This window comes from Rhinichthys klamathensis, unplaced genomic scaffold (genome assembly GCF_029890125.1).
Source record: "Rhinichthys klamathensis goyatoka isolate OS25496 unplaced genomic scaffold, OSU_Roscu_1.1 h1tg000603l_1, whole genome shotgun sequence".
In the NCBI taxonomy this organism is placed as follows: Eukaryota; Metazoa; Chordata; class Actinopteri; order Cypriniformes; family Leuciscidae; genus Rhinichthys; species Rhinichthys klamathensis.
This window is the reverse complement of record NW_026607058.1, coordinates 98968-121965: the sequence shown is the minus strand read 5'-3', so window position 1 is coordinate 121965 and position 22998 is coordinate 98968. Positions and strand designations below refer to the sequence as shown.

General features: G+C 41.5%; 1 protein-coding gene and 1 long non-coding RNA gene across 2 annotated transcripts; one reads left to right on the top strand and one right to left on the bottom strand.

Moving 5' to 3' along the window:
* Positions 1–7176: 7176 nt before the first annotated feature.
* On the bottom strand, positions 7177–8399 carry LOC130075783 (uncharacterized). Its single transcript, XR_008805575.1, has 2 exons — positions 7776–8399; positions 7177–7694 (listed from the first exon to the last, which is right to left on the bottom strand). It is a non-coding gene; the product is annotated as an uncharacterized LOC130075783 (long non-coding RNA).
* A 13163-nt stretch (positions 8400–21562) lies between these two features.
* Positions 21563–22749, top strand: LOC130075781 (cystatin-B-like). The gene is made up of 3 exons (XM_056240548.1): positions 21563–21723; positions 21998–22099; positions 22572–22749. The coding sequence occupies exons 1-3, from the start codon at positions 21649–21651 to the stop codon at positions 22725–22727; spliced, it is 333 nt and encodes a 110-aa protein (XP_056096523.1). The 5' UTR covers positions 21563–21648; the 3' UTR covers positions 22728–22749.
* Positions 22750–22998: the final 249 nt, after the last annotated feature.

Here is a 22998-nt window from a genome sequence, read left to right as displayed (position 1 = left end):
TCTCGGGGGAGTTACAACCTCTTCGTGTTGGCTCAGCCAATCAGAAGGTCGGACTCACAGGCGGGAGTTCTGGTTTTATGGCCCTTTGTCTCTAGAGTGTTCGTGGCGTGTGCACGCTGGGGTGGGGGTGTTAGCTGGTGAAGAAACTTATGAAAGATGCTGTTGGCCACTAATGTGTTGTTGCCACTGACATATCAGTATACAGTCCTTTTCACAGTACCAAGACTAAATATGCCACACATCCGATTCTGAGAATTAAAACAAGACCAAGAACGATTTATAACAATTCTGGGAATAGACAGTTATATGTAAAATGCATAATGATAACTTCATAGTCTTTCCAATGTAACATGGACGAACACGCACACATAAAAGACAAATCGTAACGTGAGATTAGATACATGTATCGCATGGTTATGCATAGGAGATATATATATATATATACATATAGGAGTACAAAGGTTTCATTTCTCCCCCAGGACTCAGTCCCTGCACATTCCTTTGAGGTCGTAAACTTGTAAGCTGACACCGTGTTAGCTTGGTTTAAGGGAATGTGGGTGTATGTGTGTGTGTGGGGGTGTTAATTTACTTTCAGGCTTTTTGGGTCTGAAGGCTTTGGGATTTTAGCAAGGACTTCTTTAGTTATTCAGATTCACCCTTCGCCCAGTCCTTACAGTCCCCCTTTTCGTCAGATGATGTCCCTGTGTGGACATCATCGGACGACAATCATAACAATGGACGGATGACAGGTGAATCGTGATGGTCGGGTAGCAGGTGGCTGTTAGTGCTGAGGGCTCAGCTTGATGAGGTTTGATGCAGCCTCCAGTGTGGTACCCTCTTCCTGAGGGTCCCGTAAGCTCGGCTGTAGATGCTTGCATCTCGCAGTTCCAGTTCAGGATCTAGGGTGAAGTCGTGGTCCTTGAAGAAGGATGGGATTTCCAGTTCTGACTGGTACTCTTCACTTGGAAGAGGGTACGATGCCAGGTCGTCATGGTGGAGGGTAGCACCTTTTGGTACTTGGATTCACCTGCTCGGGTTGAGCAAGGTGACACGGGTGGCAGTGTCATTCCGGTCGTACGTGAGTGCGGCGGTGCGCACAGGAGTGTTGACAGGCCACCTGTCACCTACAATCTCGGCTTGGGTCTCGGTGACTTGGGTGCCAGGCTTGGCTTTAGCAGGGCAGCGTGTGTCGCTGATCTGCAGCCCGCAGATTCCGTCAGTGTTGTCTCTGAGGAAAAGTTTGTTAGGGCAGAGATAGTGAGTGTCTTTGATCAATGTGCACACGTGCGGATTAGGAGCTATGGACAGCTTTGGGTCGCTGTCGTGGAAGGCAACCACGTCCGGTGTGCGGATCTTGATGTGAGTGTTACTTTTCAAAATCAGCCATTGACAATGTTCTTGAGCCGGTGGATTCGGCTCGGTCATGATGGGTAAGTTCAGGAGAAAAGTGGGGTGGCACTACCCAGAGAGTAGGCGAGGTGTATTTGCAGAAAGTCAGCTGGCGTGGTGATGGCGGAAGCCAGCACGTTTTCACGAGGCTTAAGGGTATCAGGTGCAGTGGAATTCTACCCATGGCTAGGCTGTCATCAGGGCTGTTACCAGCTGAGTTTGAGCAAAGTCATTCTAGAAGACAGTAAACAGCTGTTTCATGGGGTTTACTGTCAGGGTCAGCAGAACGCTGAATGTTGAAGATTACCACAGTTCCCTTTAGCGTCTTGTCTTGCAGGGACGCACTCTGTGTTGTGAGTTACTCTTTTATCTGTGGAATCTCAGTCTGAATTTTCGGCTACATGCCGCCTCACGTTCACTGCATTCATGCTGGGCATACAAGTGTTAAACAGAGTTCTGACGGCAGTGGCAGCTGAGGTTTGCGTTTGTTGAGTCTCTTGTGGAGTGTGAATGTCAAGTGTCAGGGCGTGGTTGATTACTGTAGGGGTACCCCAGCGCAGAATCAGCTGCAGTCCAGGATTGGACAACAGGTGATGCAGTTGTGCAGTGCAGTGCAGCAGCAGGTGTGCAGTTGAAACACAGCTAGGAGAGCTATGTCGCTGAAAACAAGTTCAGTTCAGCTGGGCACCCCCCCCCCCCCCCCCCCCCCTTTCACAGTTCATAATTCCAGTTCTGGAATCAGGGTGAAATCGTGGGTTTCGTAAAGGATGGGACTTGACTCAAGTTCGGTCGCAGCAGGGTAGCTCGGGTCTCGGAGCAAAGGCTGCTTGATGCTGAATTTTAGCAAAATCATTCTGGCAGGCAGTGAACAGTTGTCTCGCTGGAGTTCACTTGTCTGGTTCCGTAGAATGCTGTGAGCGTTGTGGATCTGTCACGGCTCCTTTCAATTTCTTGATGGTCTGTGAGGAGGCACTCTGTGTTGTGAGTTACCTTTTTGCTGTGGGATTTCAGTTCGTTTTGTTGCTGGACATGCCGGTGTTTGACTGCGTTCTGACAGCAGCGGCTTGTGTGTCCATCTAGCTCTGCTTGTGTGACAGTCGACCATATGCTGCTAGATGTCGGACCTGGTGATGACTGCAGCTGTCCTCTGGTTGGCTGGAGGCACAGGAAGACGTCCACAGCAGCATCCTGTAACAGAGACAGGGGAGAGAGAGAAAAAGGGAGGAAAGATTTCAGCGGCTGTCGGCTGGGACAGTCTGATGCCTTTTGAGGATGCCGATATGCCACTTGCTGCGATGTCCGGGTGCTGCGCTGTGCAGCCCCCATGGTTAGGCTGTCAGTGGAGGAGTTCACCTCCCGCAGCATGTCTGTCATCAGGGCTGTTACCAGCTGAGTTTGAGCAAAGTCATTCTAGAAGACAGTAAACAGCTGTTTCATGGAGTTCACTGTCAGGGTCAGCAGAACGCTGAATGTTGAAGATTGCCACAGTTCCCTTTAGTGTCTTGTCGATGGTCTTGCAGGGACGCACTCTGTGTTGTGAGTGGCTCTTTATCTGTGGGATCTCAGTCTGAATTTCTGCTACATGCCACCTCACGGTGACTAGGTCCACTGCATTGATACTGGACATACCAGTGTTAAACAGAGTTCCGACGGCAGTGGCGGCTTCGAGGGAAGCTCCTAGAAGCCGTTGGGAGTGGTGGTTGTGGCACTTAACAGTCATTTTCTCAAGCTGGTTGAGCATGTGTTCGACATCGGCCTCAGCGTGAGTGAGGGAGTCCTCTGTCCATCGGGCACTTGCTCAGCTGTGTTGTGTTGTTGCACTGGGGTAGTGTGCTCTGTAGACGTTGCGAGGGTCGTGACGAACATACACTCTCTGAGTGTGAGTCCGGCAGAAGAGGAGTCCTGGTTGTTCCCTTCGGACGATGCCTGATGCCGGTCCTGGTGAGATGATGTCCGATTGCGGCGGCCCTCTGGTTGGCTGAAGGCACCGGACGGCGAACACCAACAGCATCCTGGTAAAGTGAAAGGGAGAGAGAGAGAGAAAGGGAGGAAAAATTTTGGCAGGTGTTGTCCTTGGTTAGGACGCCGGTATGCCACTTGCTTCGGTGTCTTGCAAGTGTCTCTGGTGCTGCGGTGTGCAGCACATGGTGCGTGGGCATACATTGGCCTGACCCCCCTTTTGCACTGTGGCACCACAAGCTTTTGCGCAGTGGTGGCATCAGGTGCAGAACGCAGAATGTTGTCTTGTGCACGCAGCATGTGCAAGGTGACTGCAGGTGTCTGGGGCACAGGTTGTCGGTGGGTGCATACTGCGGTCGTGGGCGGTTGGAGGGGTATGAGAGGTGGTTTCTCATAGTGTCCATTGGTTTGTCAAGTCTTTGGTAAGCTGGAAGGTGCAGGGTAGCAAGTTCACATTTACATTTGGTGCTGAGGATGTGCCTTCATGGCTGGCTGCGGGAGTTCTTGTAACCTCTGTGACCTGCCAGTCAGGTTCTCATGACCTGTGTGACTGGAGGGGGATGGGTTCTTGAACTTGAGCACCGACATTAAGTTGCTTGAAGTTTATTAAAGGCTCAAAGCGATCTAACAGATCTTGTCCGATCAGGAGTGGGTGTGTCGGGCACAAAAGGCCAATTGTTGGGTGAATGGGAGCTACCTGTTTTGAGCCAGATGTTGTTTTGGCTGTAGGATTGCACCTTCAGCTCACATGTTTGGGATTTGAGAGTTCGTTCTTGACTCTTAGCTTCTTAGAGTCTTTCAAAGAGTTGGGCTGACATTAACGTGATGTTTGAGCTAGTGTCTGGCAGGCCTGCAAGGCTCAAATCATTGTCTCTGGTGGTGGCTAGGTAGAGTTGTCGTGCCACCCCCTTTTTGATTAGGCTTCCCAGAAGTCTTGGCGTCTGGGCTGGTGTTGTGATTGTTGAGCGGTTAGGGCCGGTCTTGTGTGGGACACCGGACTGTCATGCTCAGGTTGTGCAGCTGTCAGCGGTGGTGTCTGCTTGATGCTGTCACTTTGTGATGTGACAGTAAGCTCTGTGGTCTGATGCTGACGAGCAGTGTTCTGGGTGTCTCTGACGTGGCTGCACTGTTGTTGTCTGATGTGTGCTCAGACTTGTGCTTACCAGTGGCGTGTTGAGAGGGGTACCGATCCGGGCTGGTTGGGCTTGAGTCTCTTGGTGATGGGGGTGCGGCTCGTTCTGGGTCGCCGGCTGGCTTTCAGAACGTTTCAGAGCTCTTGCTCTGGCGCGTTAGATGAGCATCATGACTGTTGTGTTGCCCTTTGCTGGCCTGGAACGGTTTAACTCTCAGTGAAGGTTTTTGTGATGTGTGGGGTGCCCTGTAGAGGCGGCTCTGAGTCGTGCTCGGAGACAGGTTAGTTTGAGGGTTTTTTTACACAGTCTTTTCGGACAAAGTCTTTGCTTAATGTGAGCTTTGTGGGCCCAGTCTCGTAGCTTGGTAGACATACTACGGGGACAGGCCAGGGTGCTTACGGAATAACTCACTGTGGGATGCAGGTTTTGAAGGACCAAAGTTCTGAAATTGGCATCCTTTCCATACCTGGTGGTTTGTCGAAGTCGGTGGAGTTTCAAGTCGGGCTTGCTTGATGTCCACGGCGGTGATAACCCTTGGTCTGATTCTGGATCAGGGAGTTAAGCGATCAAAGCGTATTGCAACAGCTGATAGTCCATTTTGACAGTCTTTGTTTGACGATCTAGGAAGCTGTGCGGCTCACGACTGGACGTAATCCATATCAAGCAGAATCTGTTTCATGCAGTCAGGTTGGTTAGACAGTTTGCAAATGACAGTCTTGTCTGCATGTCGTGGCTTTTCTGGTTAGCTTTGTTAAATCCTTTTGGAGCCATGCCGTTGTTTGTGGCAGTGGTTCCTTGGAAGGTTGGGCTCGGGTTAAGCAGGGGCTTTGTGGCATTCTGGCACACTTGTTGTGAGTGACTAATGCGTGGCCCTAAACTACTAAAGCTTCAGAACTACTGCTTAATAGGTTCGTTAAGTATTTAGCATAAAGCTAAGTGTCTCTTGTGTCCTAATCTTAGCTGTGAATGTTAGGTCTAAGTCTTGTGGTCCGAGGGTATTTCCTGGAAAGGACATAGCCGAGATGAAATAAATGACGTAAGGTGGTTCTTATGACTAGATTATTTCTCTGGACTTAGCTGGTGGTTCACTATGGCTCGACAAAGTGAGCGATAATAGGGAAAAGGACAGCTTTCTTATTTAAATTCTGCTTATTGTCGATCCTCAGAACTCTAGTAGTGCCCTAGTAGTGCCCTAGTAACTTGTCGAAATTATTTGTGTTAAAGGGTCACAAAATGAGTGCACTGGTTGAAATTAAGCCAAAATAACAAATAAGGGTGTCTGTTTCCTTTCTGGGCCCTATGGGAAATGGAACCACACTCGGACAAGAGAGGCAAAGAAATTAAATCATATAGATGACTTAATAGACAAGGGAATAGCTGCTTGCTATTATTATCAAGGTCAAAGGAATGAAATAATTAACGAGAAAAAATAAAATAAAAATTCAAGCAAAAGGAAATAAAATGATCAAAACACGGGAATGATCTGAAGTCGAGAATAATCAGTGGCATTAGTGACTAAACTTTGGATTTGCTTTGATCAACACTCTATAGTGGGTTGTAGCGGTTGTATGTTCAAAACCACATCGTGTGTGTCCCTCCAAAGGTTTAGTTAACATGCCGATGAAAATTCCTATGGTTATATGAAATCTTCTGTAGCTAGTTACGCAGTTTACATGTAGTTAAACTTAAGGTTAATTAACAGGGCATCTGCGAAGTTAGTCTTCAACGGTTAGCAAGGAGTATTCCTAACCCAGTGAAGGTAAACTTTAGCTAATAAGAATTGCAAACACGGAAAATGAATAATTAGAAACCCTAACTGGTGTTGAGGAAAGTATTCTAGAATACTTTGCACTGTGGAACACAAGCGGTGATTAAGGGTTCAAGTAAATGATGCTAACTGCTAACTGTGGAGGTTATTCAGCTTAGCCTACGTTGGATGGGAGCTAGGTTAGGTTCGCTTAGCCTAAGTTAGCTTGATGCTAAGCTAGGTTAGCTTAGCCTAAGTTAGCTTAGTGATGGGTTAGTTTAGCTTAGCCTAAGTTAGCTTGATGCTAGGCTAGGTTAGCTTAGCCACCCAGGCTGGTTTGTTTACAAAAGGGACATTAAGAGTTAACACTTCCTGTGACAAGTTATTGTCATGGGAGCCAGAGCGTGTCAGAGCAATTCAACAGTACCTGAAGAATGCCTGTGTATTTTACATGAATCATGCACGTTTTAACGGGTTAAAAGGAGGCGCCTATACTTTATGGTTTTCAAGAACTTGGTTGCATTAAGTAAAACGCAAATGTATTTTGGCATTTGCTAATTTTCTCATGGAACTCTGTTCTTTACTCTACACGTCTACTTATTTGTTTACAGAGTAAGGAAATAGATTTGCTGCAAGTCAAAGCTTGTCTTTTCTATTTGTTTACAGAGTAAAGAAATAGATTCGCTGCTAAGTCAAAGCTTGTCTAAGCATATATAGTTACGTCTCTCTCATGCATGAATGCTGACTTTTCCGCGAGTTGCTTGTTTTGATCGTTTAGTGGCTTTCTGCTTGTAGATGCAGCTAAAATTTAGGTGAATTACAACAATCTACCAATAAAATTAAGGCCTTTACTTTGTATAAAGGGGAGCGTCACCCAGGTCTACATACATTTAACTCTGTCCTGAGCTTTCTTTGTCAGAAACAGGTTTAGTTATACCGCGATTTGGATTTCTTTATAACCAAAGCAGAATAGATATCGGTACAGATTACAAGCTGCTGAGAGGGTACCTTTGTTACACAGACTTACGCTTTAATGCTGAAGTTCCTGATACCAGTTGGGAATCTAAGGCTTTTTTTTTTTTTTACTTAAAGTAGAGACGTCAATTTCAGCTATTCGTTTTATCTGCATTTAGACAAGCCAGCGATCAAAATGCGTATTGCACGTTGTGTTTTAGTTGGATCGCGATGATCAAGTGCACGCCTGTGGGTTAACAGTAGTTTACAACTCGGGTGATTTTACTACACTCTGTCATCAGGGTAAGGTATGCCCTATTTGGAGCTGGTGTGTTCTGTAACTCTGCACTGTCACGAAACCTAATGTTTAACGGTGCCGATTTAAACAACATCTAGAAACTGTTAGTTTCAAAAGAGTCGTGCATAGTCTGTCGGCCGTTGAGGCTTACATGTCTATCTAAGATTCCTTTAACTTAGTAAAATTCTAATTCTACAAAAGCAGAGTCTCGCAACTCTTTGAGCACACATTTTCATCTACTTTTAAAAGTTCTACGTCCGATGTTGATCAAGGACCTTTTAGCAGAGTCTTGCACGGCGTTCGTGCAGTGTGTCTTCTGGATTTGCAGTTCAGAATAATTTGGGGTTTTAGGAATTCTTACTGAGTGGGCCTTCGCGCATCGTTGAGTGGGCATTGCGTGGGGGCAGGAGAACTATGGTGACTGACGGGTTTTGGAGGAAAAGTTTCTTGAAACTGGCGTCCTCCTCAGTTACAGGTTCGTTGTAAGTTCCACAGCGAACTCGTTCGGAGCCTGGTGGTGATAGCACAGGCCCTCCTGGGTCTGTCCTGCTGGGTGTCGGTGTCATGTGTTCACCGGTTGGAGACCGCAGGTGAAAAGTCAATGTCTTGTAGATTGTCAGAGATGCTGTGGAAGGCGGGCTTTTCCACCCCCTTTTTCAGCTCTTGTGTGTTGGCTGAAACGTGCAGGCCGGTCAGGGGGAACTTGTGGTGTGTGTTTCCCCTTTCCCGTTCATGCTGCAGTCTATAAGAGTGTTGCAACTCTGTGGGTCAAGTTCGTGTTCGGGATCTTGTCTCTGCTGGACGAGATTGTGGATGGTCGCACGGGCCTCTTGCGCGTTTCTTTCGCAGGACGTGGCTTTCGAGTCTCTTTCAGTTCAGTCTCTGCTCTTTGCAAGAGTCTTCGCCTTGTCGGAGTTTCTCGTTTCTGGTTCTTTTCTCTGACTATTCTCTTCAGTCTGTGTAGAAGATAGACAGGGCAGTTTGAAGTCTTTGTACTTCCTTCTGTAGCTCGGGGTCGTTGTCATCCTCGGCTTGCATCCTTAGCGTTGCAACTTCGTGCTCCAGGGCGATGCAGCTCCATTCGTGAAGGCGTGCTTGTGCGATGAGCTGGCAAGTGAGGTTTTGACGTGTCTGGCCTGGTCGTGTCGTGGAAGCTTTGGCTTAGTTTGGGCGCTGTCAAGCTTGTCCACGTCTGAGTCCAGCTGCTCTTGGCTCGGGGCTCTGAGTCACTGGCGACCTGGGGCAGGAATGGAGGTGTCGTGGCTCTCAGCCATTTCTCCAGGTTGTCCCAGCGGGTTGTGGGACTGTAGGACCGGAACATACTGGCTTTACTGTGGGCGAGAGGAACACAACACACACAGAGAGACCAATGCAAGTTCGACTACGTCTAACGAGCTATAATACAGGCTAAGCCTTGTATGAAACTTTTGGTTAACTGATGCAGACAGTTAAACCGTTTGGTGGGACAATTTGGTTAGGTCATCGTGGGTCGTAATGAAGATTTTAGACAGGGCGCTAGCTTAGGGGTCACCTGTCGATGCTAACGACTTGATTGTCAAACTATTCTTCAGCTTTCCTTGGTGTCTCAGATAGGTTCTGTCTCTAGGTGGACTGAAAAGAGCAATGGCAAGATAGCAAGGTTTGAAGTAACATGCATCTAACAAGGATGAGAAGGTCTGTGATGAAATGGCATTAATAGTGACACAGGAAGTGTTACAAGGGAAGAGGAGGCCTAAGCCTGCAGTTTGTGGCTTGGAGAGGAGGGAGCCAAACACTTCAATGACCAGGGGAATCTCTAGATTCTGTGGCCAATACTAAGTGTATGGGTTTAATACCTTTCTAGTTTGCCTGGGGTGAAATGGGGTCATTCTGGTTGGAGTCAGCATCGTGGTTGGTCCCTCTGTCGCCCCCAACACATGACAGCAGTGTCCCGGGCCTTTCGGTGCATCTGTACCGAGGTGCGCCCTCTCCAGCAACTTGACCTTGAACACAACCGGCGGTGCCAGATTGGTGATGTCGTGTTGCGGGGCGCACCAACGGAAAGATACAGGAAAGTCCGAGACCCGCGCTCAGTCATCGCTGGTGACGCAGATCAGATGAACCAGCCTGCCGGACCCCAAGCAGAGATGACTGTCAAATCACCACGGCACGAGAGAGATTTCTACTTGCAAACACAAAAAAGGATGAAGAACAAGTGTACTTCAATGTGAATTAAAGCTCCTTTATCTAAATCAAAATTGAGTGTCTATTTTGGTAGAAAAATCAAAGGCAATGGCTTTACTAAAAATTATGGTATAAACAAAAAGGGAATTATGACAATGTTAATTATCAGAATAACCTAGCCTCCATTCCGGAAAGGGATAAAGTGCAGCAATGAAGAGCACAGGAGGAAGCCAGCCGTAGTAGCGGGTTTGGACCACTATGGATGTGGAGCTTGATTTGAATTGTATTCAAACTGATTTAAACACAATTCAAATTGAGCAAATGCATAGGTGTTGGGTAACCTCTAGATTAGTAAGGATACAGTTGTAATAAAACCAAATCAAAATTATTAAAAATAATTTGAAAAGGAAATATAGAAATAGAGCCACAAAACAATTCCCGACGGGAAATGAGAGACTTAATTCAAATTAACCTTGAAATTTGTTTGCTTCAAACCAAATTTGAAGAAGTGTAGGAAATTAAAGGTTGGCCTTATATTTGATTACGATCACGACTACAGTGAGGTGTCGGTGGTAGTAACCAAAATAAAACCAACTAGGAGAGAGCCATTCAGAACAGAGATGTTAGGTGATGATGACTTAGCAAAGGGGAGGCCACAAGGGGGCGCTTTCCCTCTAAGTGGTCATCAGAAGCTGCCAAGACTTAATTTTGAATTTTAAGTTCAAATGTGGTATGCACCAGATTCAAAACAAGTGCACACAGTCAAGGCAAGGAAAATCATGTTATTAAAACGAGGCTGTAAATTGCACATGCATTGAAAGTTAGAGAAACTCAAAATTCAGTAAGAAAGTAGGATTTTTCTAAGAGAATTTTGAGGAAAGGATGACCTAGCTGTTAGTGTCCACACGATGGCGCTATTGCGCTCACCCGGGGTAAAGCCAGGACACTGTGGTAATTTGATGCTGCAAAGTACTCAAGGCTGCGCCCTAGTGTTTGGCAGCAGAATTACACCCGCCTGCTCCCCTGTGATTTATTTAGAGGGCGTGGAGCGTTACCCCCTCCCTGCTGAATAATCACGAATATTACGGAATTTTAAATCTCGACGGATTTCTTTCCGGTGCTATATTTTACAAACACATTTGGCAGGATTTCTTCGCTGCGCTGTGCAAAAGAAAACAGGAATTGTTCGTCTGCTTTCTGCTCCCATAGGCATAATCAAATAGCACTTATGATTTAGTATGCTTTAGGTTTTACAATTGAGTAGCTAAGTCAATGTTTTTAACCAGGAGTTTATCGTTGATCAAACGATTATAATATCAGGCCTTTTAAGAATAGTGAAAGAGCATCGTTTCACTAACTCTTGTCTTCACTTTTTCCGAAGAACGTCGTTCGGTCAAAAGGAGTTTAACATTAAAAATGTCATAATTCAAAAGAGGTTTATTCGTCTTTTGTAAGACAAATTTAATACTATGAAACTGCAGTTTACTTTTTAGGTTTGCTGAACTGAGACGGCTTTTGCCTTTAATCAGTCAGCCAGTGAGTTCGCATTGCGTTCGCTCACTCCTCGAGGCGCGCATGTAATATTGAATATTACATAAACATTATTAAATAACAATATACACATTAGATTGAAACTGATAGCTCATAAACAAGTTTGAAATGCCCGCATTCTCCACCATTCATGTAAAGACTCTGGGCGGATCTAATCCGTGGGGAATTTGCATATCATAATCAATAATTGATAATTAATAATTATTCATACATGTTTGGATTAGATCGGTCTTACATGTTAATAAATCTCCCATCGAGGGAAGCCTTTGTAATTTTACCGAAATGCATGCATGTGCATCCCTGCAATTAACCACAAATTAATTGCAGTTAATTACACGGACCACGTTTTACAAGACAGGCAAAATTAATTAGCTCAATTTAGTTATAGAGTTTATGAAAAGTAATTCTGTGGCCACAATAATTAGTTTTCCCGCTCTATAAACAAATACCCTTTTTAGGTATCTTCAATTATGTAAAGCGTGTAGCTTTTGATCAACATTTCATTGACTAGTTTATGAGCAGGGATTCAGTCAACAATGAGTATAAGACTTTTAATATATATTGCATTTAATAATGGCAAAACTACTTATACATTTACTACGTTACAATGATACATGTATTTACAAACATTAAAACACAAACTAAGACGACGCAGGGCGTTTAGACAGTGGATACGCGTAAGTGAGTTGGAGAGAGAGAGAGAGAGATTGATCAGAGAGAGAGAGATTGAGAGGAGTTCGGCAGAATCTCGAAAGATCACAGAGTAGGAACAATTCACCTGAACAGTCTATCCCTTTTTGGACAACATGGAAAAACATGGTAAGCTTCTTAGAAGCTTTGATGAACATGTATACTTGCAAATTGTCTCGTTCTCTGTGATGCTGCATTCCTGCACGCGACCCTTCTCGGCCGCGTGCGCAAGAGGAGGTCCTGTGTTGTACGTGTGCGCGCTCCATGGCTCGCGTGGTCCTGCGTGCGCGCTTGTTTGAAAGGGTTAAAGTCTGTGAGGTGAATTTTCCAGGGAAAGTTCGGCTAAGTTCACTTCCTTTTCGGGAAGCTGAACAAAGTAGGCAAACTTTAACAAGAGAAACAAAAGAAACGATAAATCCCCCCGTAGGGGAGATATGGACGTTACGTGATGTCGGGAAATCGAGAGAACACAAGAGGGCCGGAGAGGAGGAAGGGAAGATCCTTTTATAGTCTCGGGGGAGTTACAACCTCTTCGTGTTGGCTCAGCCAATCAGAAGGTCGGACTCACAGGCGGGAGTTCTGGTTTTATGGCCCTTTGTCTCTAGAGTGTTCGTGGCGTGTGCACGCTGGGGTGGGGGTGTTAGCTGGTGAAGAAACTTATGAAAGATGCTGTTGGCCACTAATGTGTTGTTGCCACTGACATATCAGTATACAGTCCTTTTCACAGTACCAAGACTAAATATGCCACACATCCGATTCTGAGAATTAAAACAAGACCAAGAACGATTTATAACAATTCTGGGAATAGACAGTTATATGTAAAATGCATAATGATAACTTCATAGTCTTTCCAATGTAACATGGACGAACACGCACACATAAAAGACAAATCGTAACGTGAGATTAGATACATGTATCGCATGGTTATGCATAGGAGATATATATATATATATATACATATAGGAGTACAAAGGTTTCATTTCTCCCCCAGGACTCAGTCCCTGCACATTCCTTTGAGGTCGTAAACTTGTAAGCTGACACCGTGTTAGCTTGGTTTAAGGCATAGGTTCTCAAAGTGCGGCCCGCGGGCCATTGGCGGCCCGCCGAAACATTTCTGGCGGCCCGCGATAACATCTGTAAAACTGTTAAAACTATTGCTTTGAAAAAATGAATATCTCCGTTTAGTGGTGTTTAGCGGCATCCATAGGCATAAGCGGTAATTACATGGTCCGACCGACCGATCGCACTTGACCTCACTCCCAAGGCCACCAGGAACAGTGGTTGTCTACACAGGAATAGGAATCGTGGCCAACCGAAACCAGCACCACAAATCCCATTGCAATTTAAAAGGGTATGTTGACCAAGTAATCAATATTCAATGTGACTTAATAATAATCTTAACAAAGTCAAGCTTATTAATGGCCGCGTTTCCATTACCTTTCAAAATGTTCGCGGGCGCGAACACTTGCATTTTCCTATCAACAGTGGAAACAACTTAAACTAGTCTATCATTTCTGGTCATACAGAAAATAATAATGCATTATTCGCAACTACTTTTATTTGTGTAAACTCATAACAAGAAAACGTGCTTTTGTAAAATAAAATAAAACAATCAGTAGCCTAGGCTACTACGCGCTTTCATGATCTCCGTGAACTGGAGCGCGAGAACTGAAACAAAATATAGCCTATGTAGGCTAAAGCTTAAAATGTGCACTTTTAAACAAACAAACTCGAATCGAAAGCAAATACCTGATTATGTAATCCGTATGAAAGGTGGATTTCTCTCTAAAAGCGCATCTGCTTAACAGCGGAGATGGAGATATGTTTTTAGCCGACACTTAGAAAACAATAGTTTATTAATAAACAATTAAAATGCCTCGCTGTTTTTTCAGACGCATTTATTATCATTAGCCTATAACTCACATAAATCAGGCTAGATCAGACACGTACAGGCTATATGGCTCTTCTCATTCATCACTGCGGGAAAAATATAAATTCCAGGTTCTAATTTGGCCTTAGAAAACCAGTAAAATCGACATGTTTTCCATATTAATTTGTGAATATTTAAAATGTTTAATAAAGGGGCCAAAAGTAATTTAAACAAAAATCTGAAAAAGTCTGTCGATATTTACTTTTTTCGCGCAGCAGTTGGTGAAGCCAGTTCAAATAAAAATTTTGTTCAACTTTGCGTTTTAAAAAGACAACAACCGTTCATTTTTCGTTTTTCAGTTACGGGTTAAAAAAGATAGATAATAATATGCAAATCTGCAATAATGGAAAACGCGACTGACAAGCAATGATAGAAATGAATGATGATGATGACTTGTTTGGTAAGCTTCTATTTTAAAAGTTTCTTTCTCTCCCCCCTAAAATTTTCACAAGTTTTGCCAGGTTTAGCCTCAGTTATGAATTAAAATGTGTTTATTGCAACTAATGTAAACTGTAGAGATGCAACCTGGTCATTAAAATAATTTCAAATGGGATTTTCTTTTCAGTTTTTTTTTTCTTCGTTTTCTCCCCCGCCACTTTGGCGGCCCTCAGTTCAATGTTGGGTTCCTAAATTGGCCCTCACCTATCAAAACTTTGAGAACCCCTGGTTTAAGGGAATGTGGGTGTATGTGTGTGTGGGGGGGTGTTAATTTACTTTCAGGCTTTTTGGGTCTGAAGGCTTTGGGATTTTAGCAAGGACTTCTTTAGTTATTCAGATTCACCCTTCGCCCAGTCCTTACAGTATACACATAATAAAGACGATTTAGAGGTGAAGTTGCAGGACTTAAAGAATGGTTGATTTGATGGTTTGGTGTTTCAAGGTCAATTGAGTGTGTGAATCCAATTAAGTGTGTAATATGTTCATCTCACAATCAGAGGTCTCTGTCACCCGCTTATTAAAATGGACTCTAATTTGTGACAATTCACTATTTATTCAATAACACTGATAGTGAACTTATGTTCATCACAATCACTGTTAGTGAACTATTATTATCTGAAAAGTATGTGGAGTTTCAAATATATTTGTGTATATATTTTTCAAATAGATTTGAGACCTGATCTAAATATAGCTATATTAGAATGTGTGTACATTGTGATGTGTGAAATAACTCTTGTGCTGCATTAGTTTTTGGTGTGATTTTTGAAGAAGCTTTGGAGTTGTAAACATGCATGTGAAACGGGTACCGTGGCGTCGGCACCCGTGAGGGACAGATTATTCTCCTGTAACACAGGAGAGAAAACGAGGAGACAGTGTGTCAAGTTCAAGCTCTCTGAAGTAATTTATTCACAATATGTTCATTAAAACAAATCTCTGTTTCTCAGAGTCACATTATGCTTCACATATCATATTTTCAATGTCGTCTTAACATTATAATGACTTTCAATGTTCATGTCAATTCACAATCTGCAATAAAATTAACTTTTCAATTTCACATTCATGTTCTCTGACTCTGTATTTTTATATTTCACACTACTATTCATCAAAAAAGAAATACAAAAACCAAAGTAATATACTTCAATTACTTCTCTTAAATGATTAATTACTTCTCTTAAATGATTAATCATTTCCATTCACAGTATTTTACCAGTATTACATTAATACGATGCTGCAAATCACTCTCAGAATTATTAATATACTTCAAATATAACTTTAAACCTTATTTAACACATTAACTATTATCAATCAATCTTCAAACACACATATAGTACGTTAAACAATACTTATTCACCTTTAAAGCTTATAAAATACCTTCATGTGCATTTGTATATGGAAAAATGTATATTTTTAACTGACGCGCGCGCAAACGTTACATGTGCGTTTTCAGTAGGCCGCTAATCGGTCGAGCTTTTCTTTCTTGCTTAAATCAAACTCAAAAACAACCTCTGACGAGCATCACTTCTCTAAAACAATTCACTTATTCTCTAAACACATTTCAGCATGGTTACATTCAACTTTAAAGTGTTTTTATACATTTACCCACCTGTAACACAGGAGAGAAAACGAGGAGACAGTAGCTGTGTCTGAAACCGCTCCCTATCCACTATATAGTGCACTATATCGGGTGTCAGCCATTTTGTAGTGGTGTCCGAATTCTGAGTGAACAACATCATTCCCTACATTCATTCACTACTTTTACCCACAATCCTCTCTGAATTCGAGTGTACATTCGATGTACACTTGCTGAAGCACTATTTCCCACAATCCAATGCGGAGAGAACTGAGCCCATTTAAAAAACTATTTTTTATTAATCATTACTTGAATATAACATATTAAACCATTGAGACAATATTATATGGATGAATTTTAAAATTAAATGAAATTATATTTATAAGGTAAATTATATAGACCTGTATAGCCTACAATTGTTTTATAAAAATATATTATTTAGGCATTAACACAATTTAATGTTTTACTAACAGCCAGGTGTTTTGATCATTTGTGGCATTGTTGTTAACTCGTTAAACTGTAAAGGGAGAGATGATCATTTGGTGGATGATTTAAAAATATCCGTTAATCATCTGTAGGAAAGCGTATTGATTCGAATATAATAACGGTCGCCTGAGGACGCTCGACGACCACGTCATCTGTGAGCGTGAGAGTTACAATTTCAGTCGATGAAACTACAAAGCTGGCACTGAGTATATAAAATAAAGTCATTATGATTGTTATTGTTGTTAATATTATTTTATTAAGTAAGTAACATAAGATAAAAGGAGTTTTATCAGTACGTGTGACGAAGGCTTTTCTGCGACAGCTCCAGCTCTCTGACGCACAGTGTAAACGTCAGTGTCCGAATTCACCCACTTCATTTCGTTCACTCCTTGCAGATATAGTGCACTCAACTGCCATTCACTATATAGGGATTAGTGAATGAGTGAACGAGTGACCGGTTTCGGACACAGCTACACAGTGTGTCAAGTTCAAGCTCTCTGAAGTAATGAAAAACTCACGACTCACACAGCTTAACACCCATCGCTCGACTCTGCCCCTAACGGTCAGGAGTAGCCTTGCACACTTCTCTCTTTTTCTTTTAAAGGAATCACATTAGAATAAAACCCTTCTGAATGTTTCTTTTTCCAAAATAACACAATATTCAAAATAAAACCAATAATTTTGAATACAATTTCAATACTTTTGTGATCGTCACACATGACTGCATACAATGACTGATACCGTCTTTTTACATGTCGCACGCCATGCTACGGGGTGAGAGAACACTATGTAATCATAAAACCATGTCTACATTTGTTATCGTAGAAATAATATAATTTAAAATAATTAAATACAAGTGTTTTTATACAAAGTATATAATTTTAAAATAGTTGAAAAAATATATGATACAATTATATCAAATGTTCAATCAAATGTTTTTTCATAATCTATTAATATAACTGTGGCAAGAAGGACTAGGCGAGGGCCATGAGAGAACGGGACGAGGCCGTTGCCATGATTGTTTATGAGCGTCACCTGTGCACCCCACCGGCCTGGAGTCACACTCAGGAGTTACAGTACCATAGAAGGAGGAGAGACAACAGTGAAGCACGAGAGAGGACCAGGCCTGGACTATTTATTTTATGTTTTGTTTATTTGTGTGCAGCAGTCTTTCTGTGAAGGGCTTCCCCTTTTTACTTTAATTTTGTGTTTGTTTATTTTATAATTAAAGTTGTTAATAGATAAACTCCTCCGTGAGACACAGTGCGGTTTGCAGCTGATGCTCATTATCAATCACGCCACCAGCATCGCCTGTTCTCACGGCTTTCGGCCTCGTCCTGCTTGCAACAACCACTAAAACAGGTAAAAGTACAATAGATTAAGGCCACATCCACACGAAGCCAGAGCTTACCCTATCCGATGTTTTTTTTCCCTCGTTCAAAAAAAAAAGTCCGTAAACACGGCGGCGGAAACCGACTCAAAACGATGTAGTATACATCCCAGACCAGTATGTGGCGCTGTAATTCTGCCATAGAAATACACCTTACGCGCTGTAGGCTACTATATAGACAGTAAAATAAATACTAGGCTATACAATAATATTAGGCACAGTTGCTTCTTTTCTTTTGTTCTTTTTTACCTTTATTGAACAACCATAAATTGCCTGGTACAAAATAGGGAGTCACGATATTCGATTAGTTGGCGGACTCAGAAAGCTTGCCACAAAGAACTGGCAAAAGTAACGAATGTGTCAAATATAGACATTTTAATTGTTTATTAATAAACTAGTGTTTTCTGTGTCATTCTTGACTGAAAAGATGAAGTTGACGATGCTGACTCGCCACTTCGCAGTATTGTGAACGCGCCTATGGAGTAGGCTAATGCACTTTATACGGATTAGGCTATAAGAGAGAGTTATCTGTTTCTTTTCATTTTGAATTGTTTTTCGATGTTGTTTAAACGTAGACATTTCAAGCTTTCTATATATTTCTGAGTTTCGGTTCATTTATGAGACTGGCTCCAGTTCACGAGCAATGCAAGTTATATCGCGCCGGCGCGTCCATGTACTGATTAGCCTACAGGCAATCGGTTGATGAAACATCGATTAAAATTAAGATACAATTATTACAAATCGAAATTCACTTTAAAGAAAGGCTTTGTGTCTTCTGTTTGAGGTCTCTGTGAAAGTTTTAAAACAGTTTTTTAGTGCCGCTTCAGAGCGGTCGCGTCCATAACGGAAAACTGTCACGTCGTGATCACACCTTATAAATTCCCTTCATTCTCTTCTTCAAATGCAACATGAGATACACCCATACATGCCAACCCTCCCGATTTTTCCGGGAGACTCCCGAATTTCAAAGCCCCTCCCGAAAATCTCCCGGACCGACCTTTCTCCCGAATTTCTCCCGATTTCCACCCGGACAACAATATTGCTACACCATCCGTCACTGGGCGCCGTTTCAGACCGAACAATAATAAAAGTTACACCTCGAAGTCAAGCGCGGCGATGGCCCAGTCCCAAATCGCACACTTCATGAGCACTTTCGGTCTTGCGGACTTACAATGGCTGCCGCGTGCGCATGTCCGTTAAGTCCGTGAGACCGCAGTGTGTCCCATTTATCATTTTTAGATCTCAGAAGGGTGCTCGCGAGCGCCCCGAAGTGGTCGATTTGCGCCCTTGATGCGCACTTTTGCCGAGCCAACCCCCCCCCTGTTCCTTTTGAATATCTCCCCTCCCCCTCAAGGTCTCACGGTTGGCAAGTATGGATACACCTGTTGTTTATGAGACTGTCATAATAAAGGAGTCAAATATTGTCATTTAAAGTCCGATGTAAATTAAAAAGTGTTTTACTTGTTAACTATTAGTAAAAATATTTTGATATCTTGAATTAGTGATGTCACCCTCTCTTAAAGGTTGGCATACAATTGTTTAAATTTTTTCCTGTAATTTTTTGTTTTTAATTTTTATATATTTATATATAATATATTTATATTTATATTATTGTCATACTTGATTTTGTTATTATTTATTTACTGTCTCGGTGTTTGCTGTGGTGAAATGTGTTGAACTTAAAAATATTATTTAAAACATAAAATATGTTGAGCAATGTTTTTAGAGGTGTTGAATATTGTTAGGAAATTATTAATCTTTTTTCTTTAATCTTTTTTACTTTTTCAAGGATCTGCTTGAAGATTGGAACAAAATGTTCCTAAAACATAAAGTCCCAAATTGTATTTAAAAAAAAAAAAAAAAAACCTGCAAAGCCTGTGAGTTAAAGGCTGTTTATGAGAATTCCGGTTTTCAATATCCCAGTAGCCTATCTTCAGTTTAATATGTTTCTTTGGAATTGCATTTACCGGTTGACATGTACAGTCACGACTGGTGGATTTCAAACTGTAGCCTGATGAAACATCAAGCGCAGCCAGATATACTACGCACTTTCGTGAGATCGTGTTGGTCTCGTCGCTTAAATGACATTATTAAATACAAATCTGGTTTTCTTGATCTCTGTCAACAGGAGAGCGACACTCTTAAAAATAAAGGTTCATTATTGTCATCGATGATTGATGAAGAAACTTTAACATCCACGAACCTTTCTATTAACACAAAGTTATTTATAGTTGAAAATGTGCTTTAGATTTTTTTTTAAAATTTCTTCACTCGAAAAAAAGGTTCTTGACTGAACAAAAATAGTTCTTCTTTCTGGCATTACAGTAAAAAAAAACACATTATGACGCTTTATTTTTAAGAGTATAAGATGTTATAATTTGCGAAATGTTTCAGATGCTTTAGAGATCATTCTAATATGCTGATCAATAAGCATTTATGATTATTATCAATGTTGAAAACAGTGTGTACATTTTTTTTCCAGGATTCTTTGACAGTTCAAAAGAACAGTATTTATCTGAAATGGAAATTGTTGGGAAAAGCTTTTTACTGGAAAAGCTTGTTTTAAAGGAGTGTTTGAGTCTCACCGTCATAATGATGTGCGGGAAACACACTCTGAACCTTATAGCTCCATTTCATCTCATTGTCATCACTTTATTTTATAGAAATTGTTTACACACAGACATGTTGTTGTTACCGTAGAATATATAATCAATGTACAAATTAAACAAACCTGCACAGTATATCAGTGTGAATCATTGACCGTGACGAACGCAGCATTCATAGAAATAAAAATATAATAATGTTATATGTATCTTTAATAATAGTGTGTGTGCAGGGCCCTTAAATGTCACACACACTGCAGTGCTGTAACCTGTGAGGACAACTGTGTGTTACTGCGTTCTGCACACATGCGATAGAGTTCTGATGTTCAGCAAACCGTTGTGACAAATAAACTCACAGTTTAGAGAATATTAGGACTGTTTCGACAAATGTGCCAAAGCAATTGAGAAAACTGCAGTATAGCTTGGGGGAAAACAGCAAGTTTGCTAAGACGTTTGATAATTTACCGTTTAGGCCTAAAACCAAATTGAATGAATACATCTTATATAGGCTATATAGGTTTTCTCGTTTTTCCAGAAAAACAAAACAAAAACGTTTTGACACATATCCGCCATAAAGTGCGTATATCATATGCACGCAAAAACTGCGTATCAAAAAATGTTTGGCGTGTAAATGACACGAGAAATAACATTCGTCGTATAGATACGCACTTTCAGGAGATCATGATCAGATGATCCGCACACAAACTATATCTGTACAAAAAAACAAAAAAACAAACAAACAGTTTTTAATGATTTTATTTCTTACTCTATAAATGTTAGATCTGTAGAAGATACTGATTCTTTTAAGTTTGCTTTATTTTTGTATTCATCAATTCTTTGAAGACTGGTGTAATGATGCTGCGCTTTCAGCTTTTATCACAGGAATACATTACATTTTACAAAATATTCAAATAGAAAACATGCTATCTCAGATTCTCTAAACTGTTAAACATTGCTCTGTATTTTGTTAACTAAATAAAGAAAAACATGATGCTTTTGTGAGTCAATTTGAAAGGGATAGTTCATTCAAAAATAACAATTCTGTCGCACTCATGTTGTTTCAAAGTTGTGTGACTCTGGGCACCAATATTGGTTCAACTGGTTCCCAATGTTCTTCAGAATATCTTCTTTTCTGTTCCACAGAAGAAAGAACAGTTTTTCTGAATATTACACAACACCCCCAGAGTGACACTCCTCATTCATTCAGTCTCTTTTATGGAATTACATGGAAGTACAATAACGACTGACATCATGAGATTTTGGCAGTATAAATAGAGGATCAGAATCAATCTGAGAGACAGACTGCCTGATAATACTGTTTATTATCCAGCTTTGATCACCAGCACAATGACTGCAGAAATCGCTGAAGGATGGAGCACAGAGGCGTTTGCCACTGACGAGGTGGAGAACATGTGCATTAAGGTAGGAGACTAAAAATCACTCTTGTAGTAAATGCAGTTTTTGTGTTTGTTTCAAACACAGCCTAGTAAAATGATCTAGTTTGATGCTGTAAAATGTGTTGGCGAAATTATTTGTTATTTTTTAAATAACTGTTTTACTTTTCCATTAAAGTCACAAAACATTTCACATGAGTTTTCTGATATCTGAATGACAGACTTACCTCAGTACACCAATAAACGAAATCTTTTTAAAGTAATAATATAGATGAATATGAAATGTGCATTTGTTTATTCAGATGAAGGCAGACATAGAGAAGAAGACTGGAGTCCATTTTGATGTTTTCATTCCTAAAACCTTTAGGTCTGAGCCAAAGTGTGGTGGACACTATCTGGTCAAGGTAAATTAGTATTTTTGGGGGGTTTTATGGATTTTTTTATGGAATACTTCTGGCACAATTTGTATGTTTCCTGTATCAACAAGCCAACTGTGACAGTGTGTCCTAAACGGATGTGATGTGTCCAGTAATTTTTCAGTCCTCTCTGAAAAGGTTAAGTGAATCAAGTACAAAGTTTCTCTGCATTTGTATAAGAGAAAACTTCTCAACTTTGTAGCGTTGCTGGACACGCAATGCTCACTGTAGCAGAACTCGTAGAAATATGATTGCTGTCATGGAAAATGAATGTGTTTATGTGAACAGGCTTTTACATGGAAGAGATAACTTAAAATTCAAGTCTCTCTCTCTCTCTCTCTCTCTCTCTCTCTCTCTCTCTCTCTCTCTCTCTCTCTCTCTCTCTCTCTCTCTCTCTCTCTCTCTCTCTCTCTCTCTCTCTCTCTCTCTCTCTCTCTCTCTCTCTCTCTCTCTCTCCCAGGTGAAGGTCGGAATAGATGAGTACGTTCATATGGTGGTGTGTGTAGTGAATGAAGACATTGACAAATGTCTAACTGTGAAAGGAGTCCAGTACCCTAAATCCAAGAGTCACCCTCTGGAACCCTTCGGAAAACTTCCAACCGCATGTGGAAAATAGTCTGTCTGATATAATATAATAACAGACACAAAATGAGCTGCAAAGTAGAGGAACTATTGAAAACTGTTTCATTTCTCAATATTAAACTCAATATTCAAACCCTCAGTGCCAGTGTCAGTGTGTTTATATGAAAATGTGAACATTTAATTCACTTTACTAAACATGTTATATGCTGAAACAATAAACATAAAATTAACATAAAAAACACAGTATAAAGTGTGAATGACATTGATTTCTTGATTTTACAACTGTACTGACTGTCTAAATGAAT

What these genes read in the sequence shown, in the direction of transcription:
- LOC130075781 (XM_056240548.1), top strand. Translation starts at nt 21,649, where the DNA reads ATGACTGCAGAAATCGCTGAAGGATGGAGCACAGAGGCGTTTGCCACT. An exon ending in TGGAGAACATGTGCATTAAG is followed by an intron (nt 21,724 to 21,997) that starts GTAGGAGACTAA and finishes TTGTTTATTCAG; the next exon opens with ATGAAGGCAGACATAGAGAA. An exon ending in GTGGACACTATCTGGTCAAG is followed by an intron (nt 22,100 to 22,571) that starts GTAAATTAGTAT and finishes TCTCTCTCCCAG; the next exon opens with GTGAAGGTCGGAATAGATGA.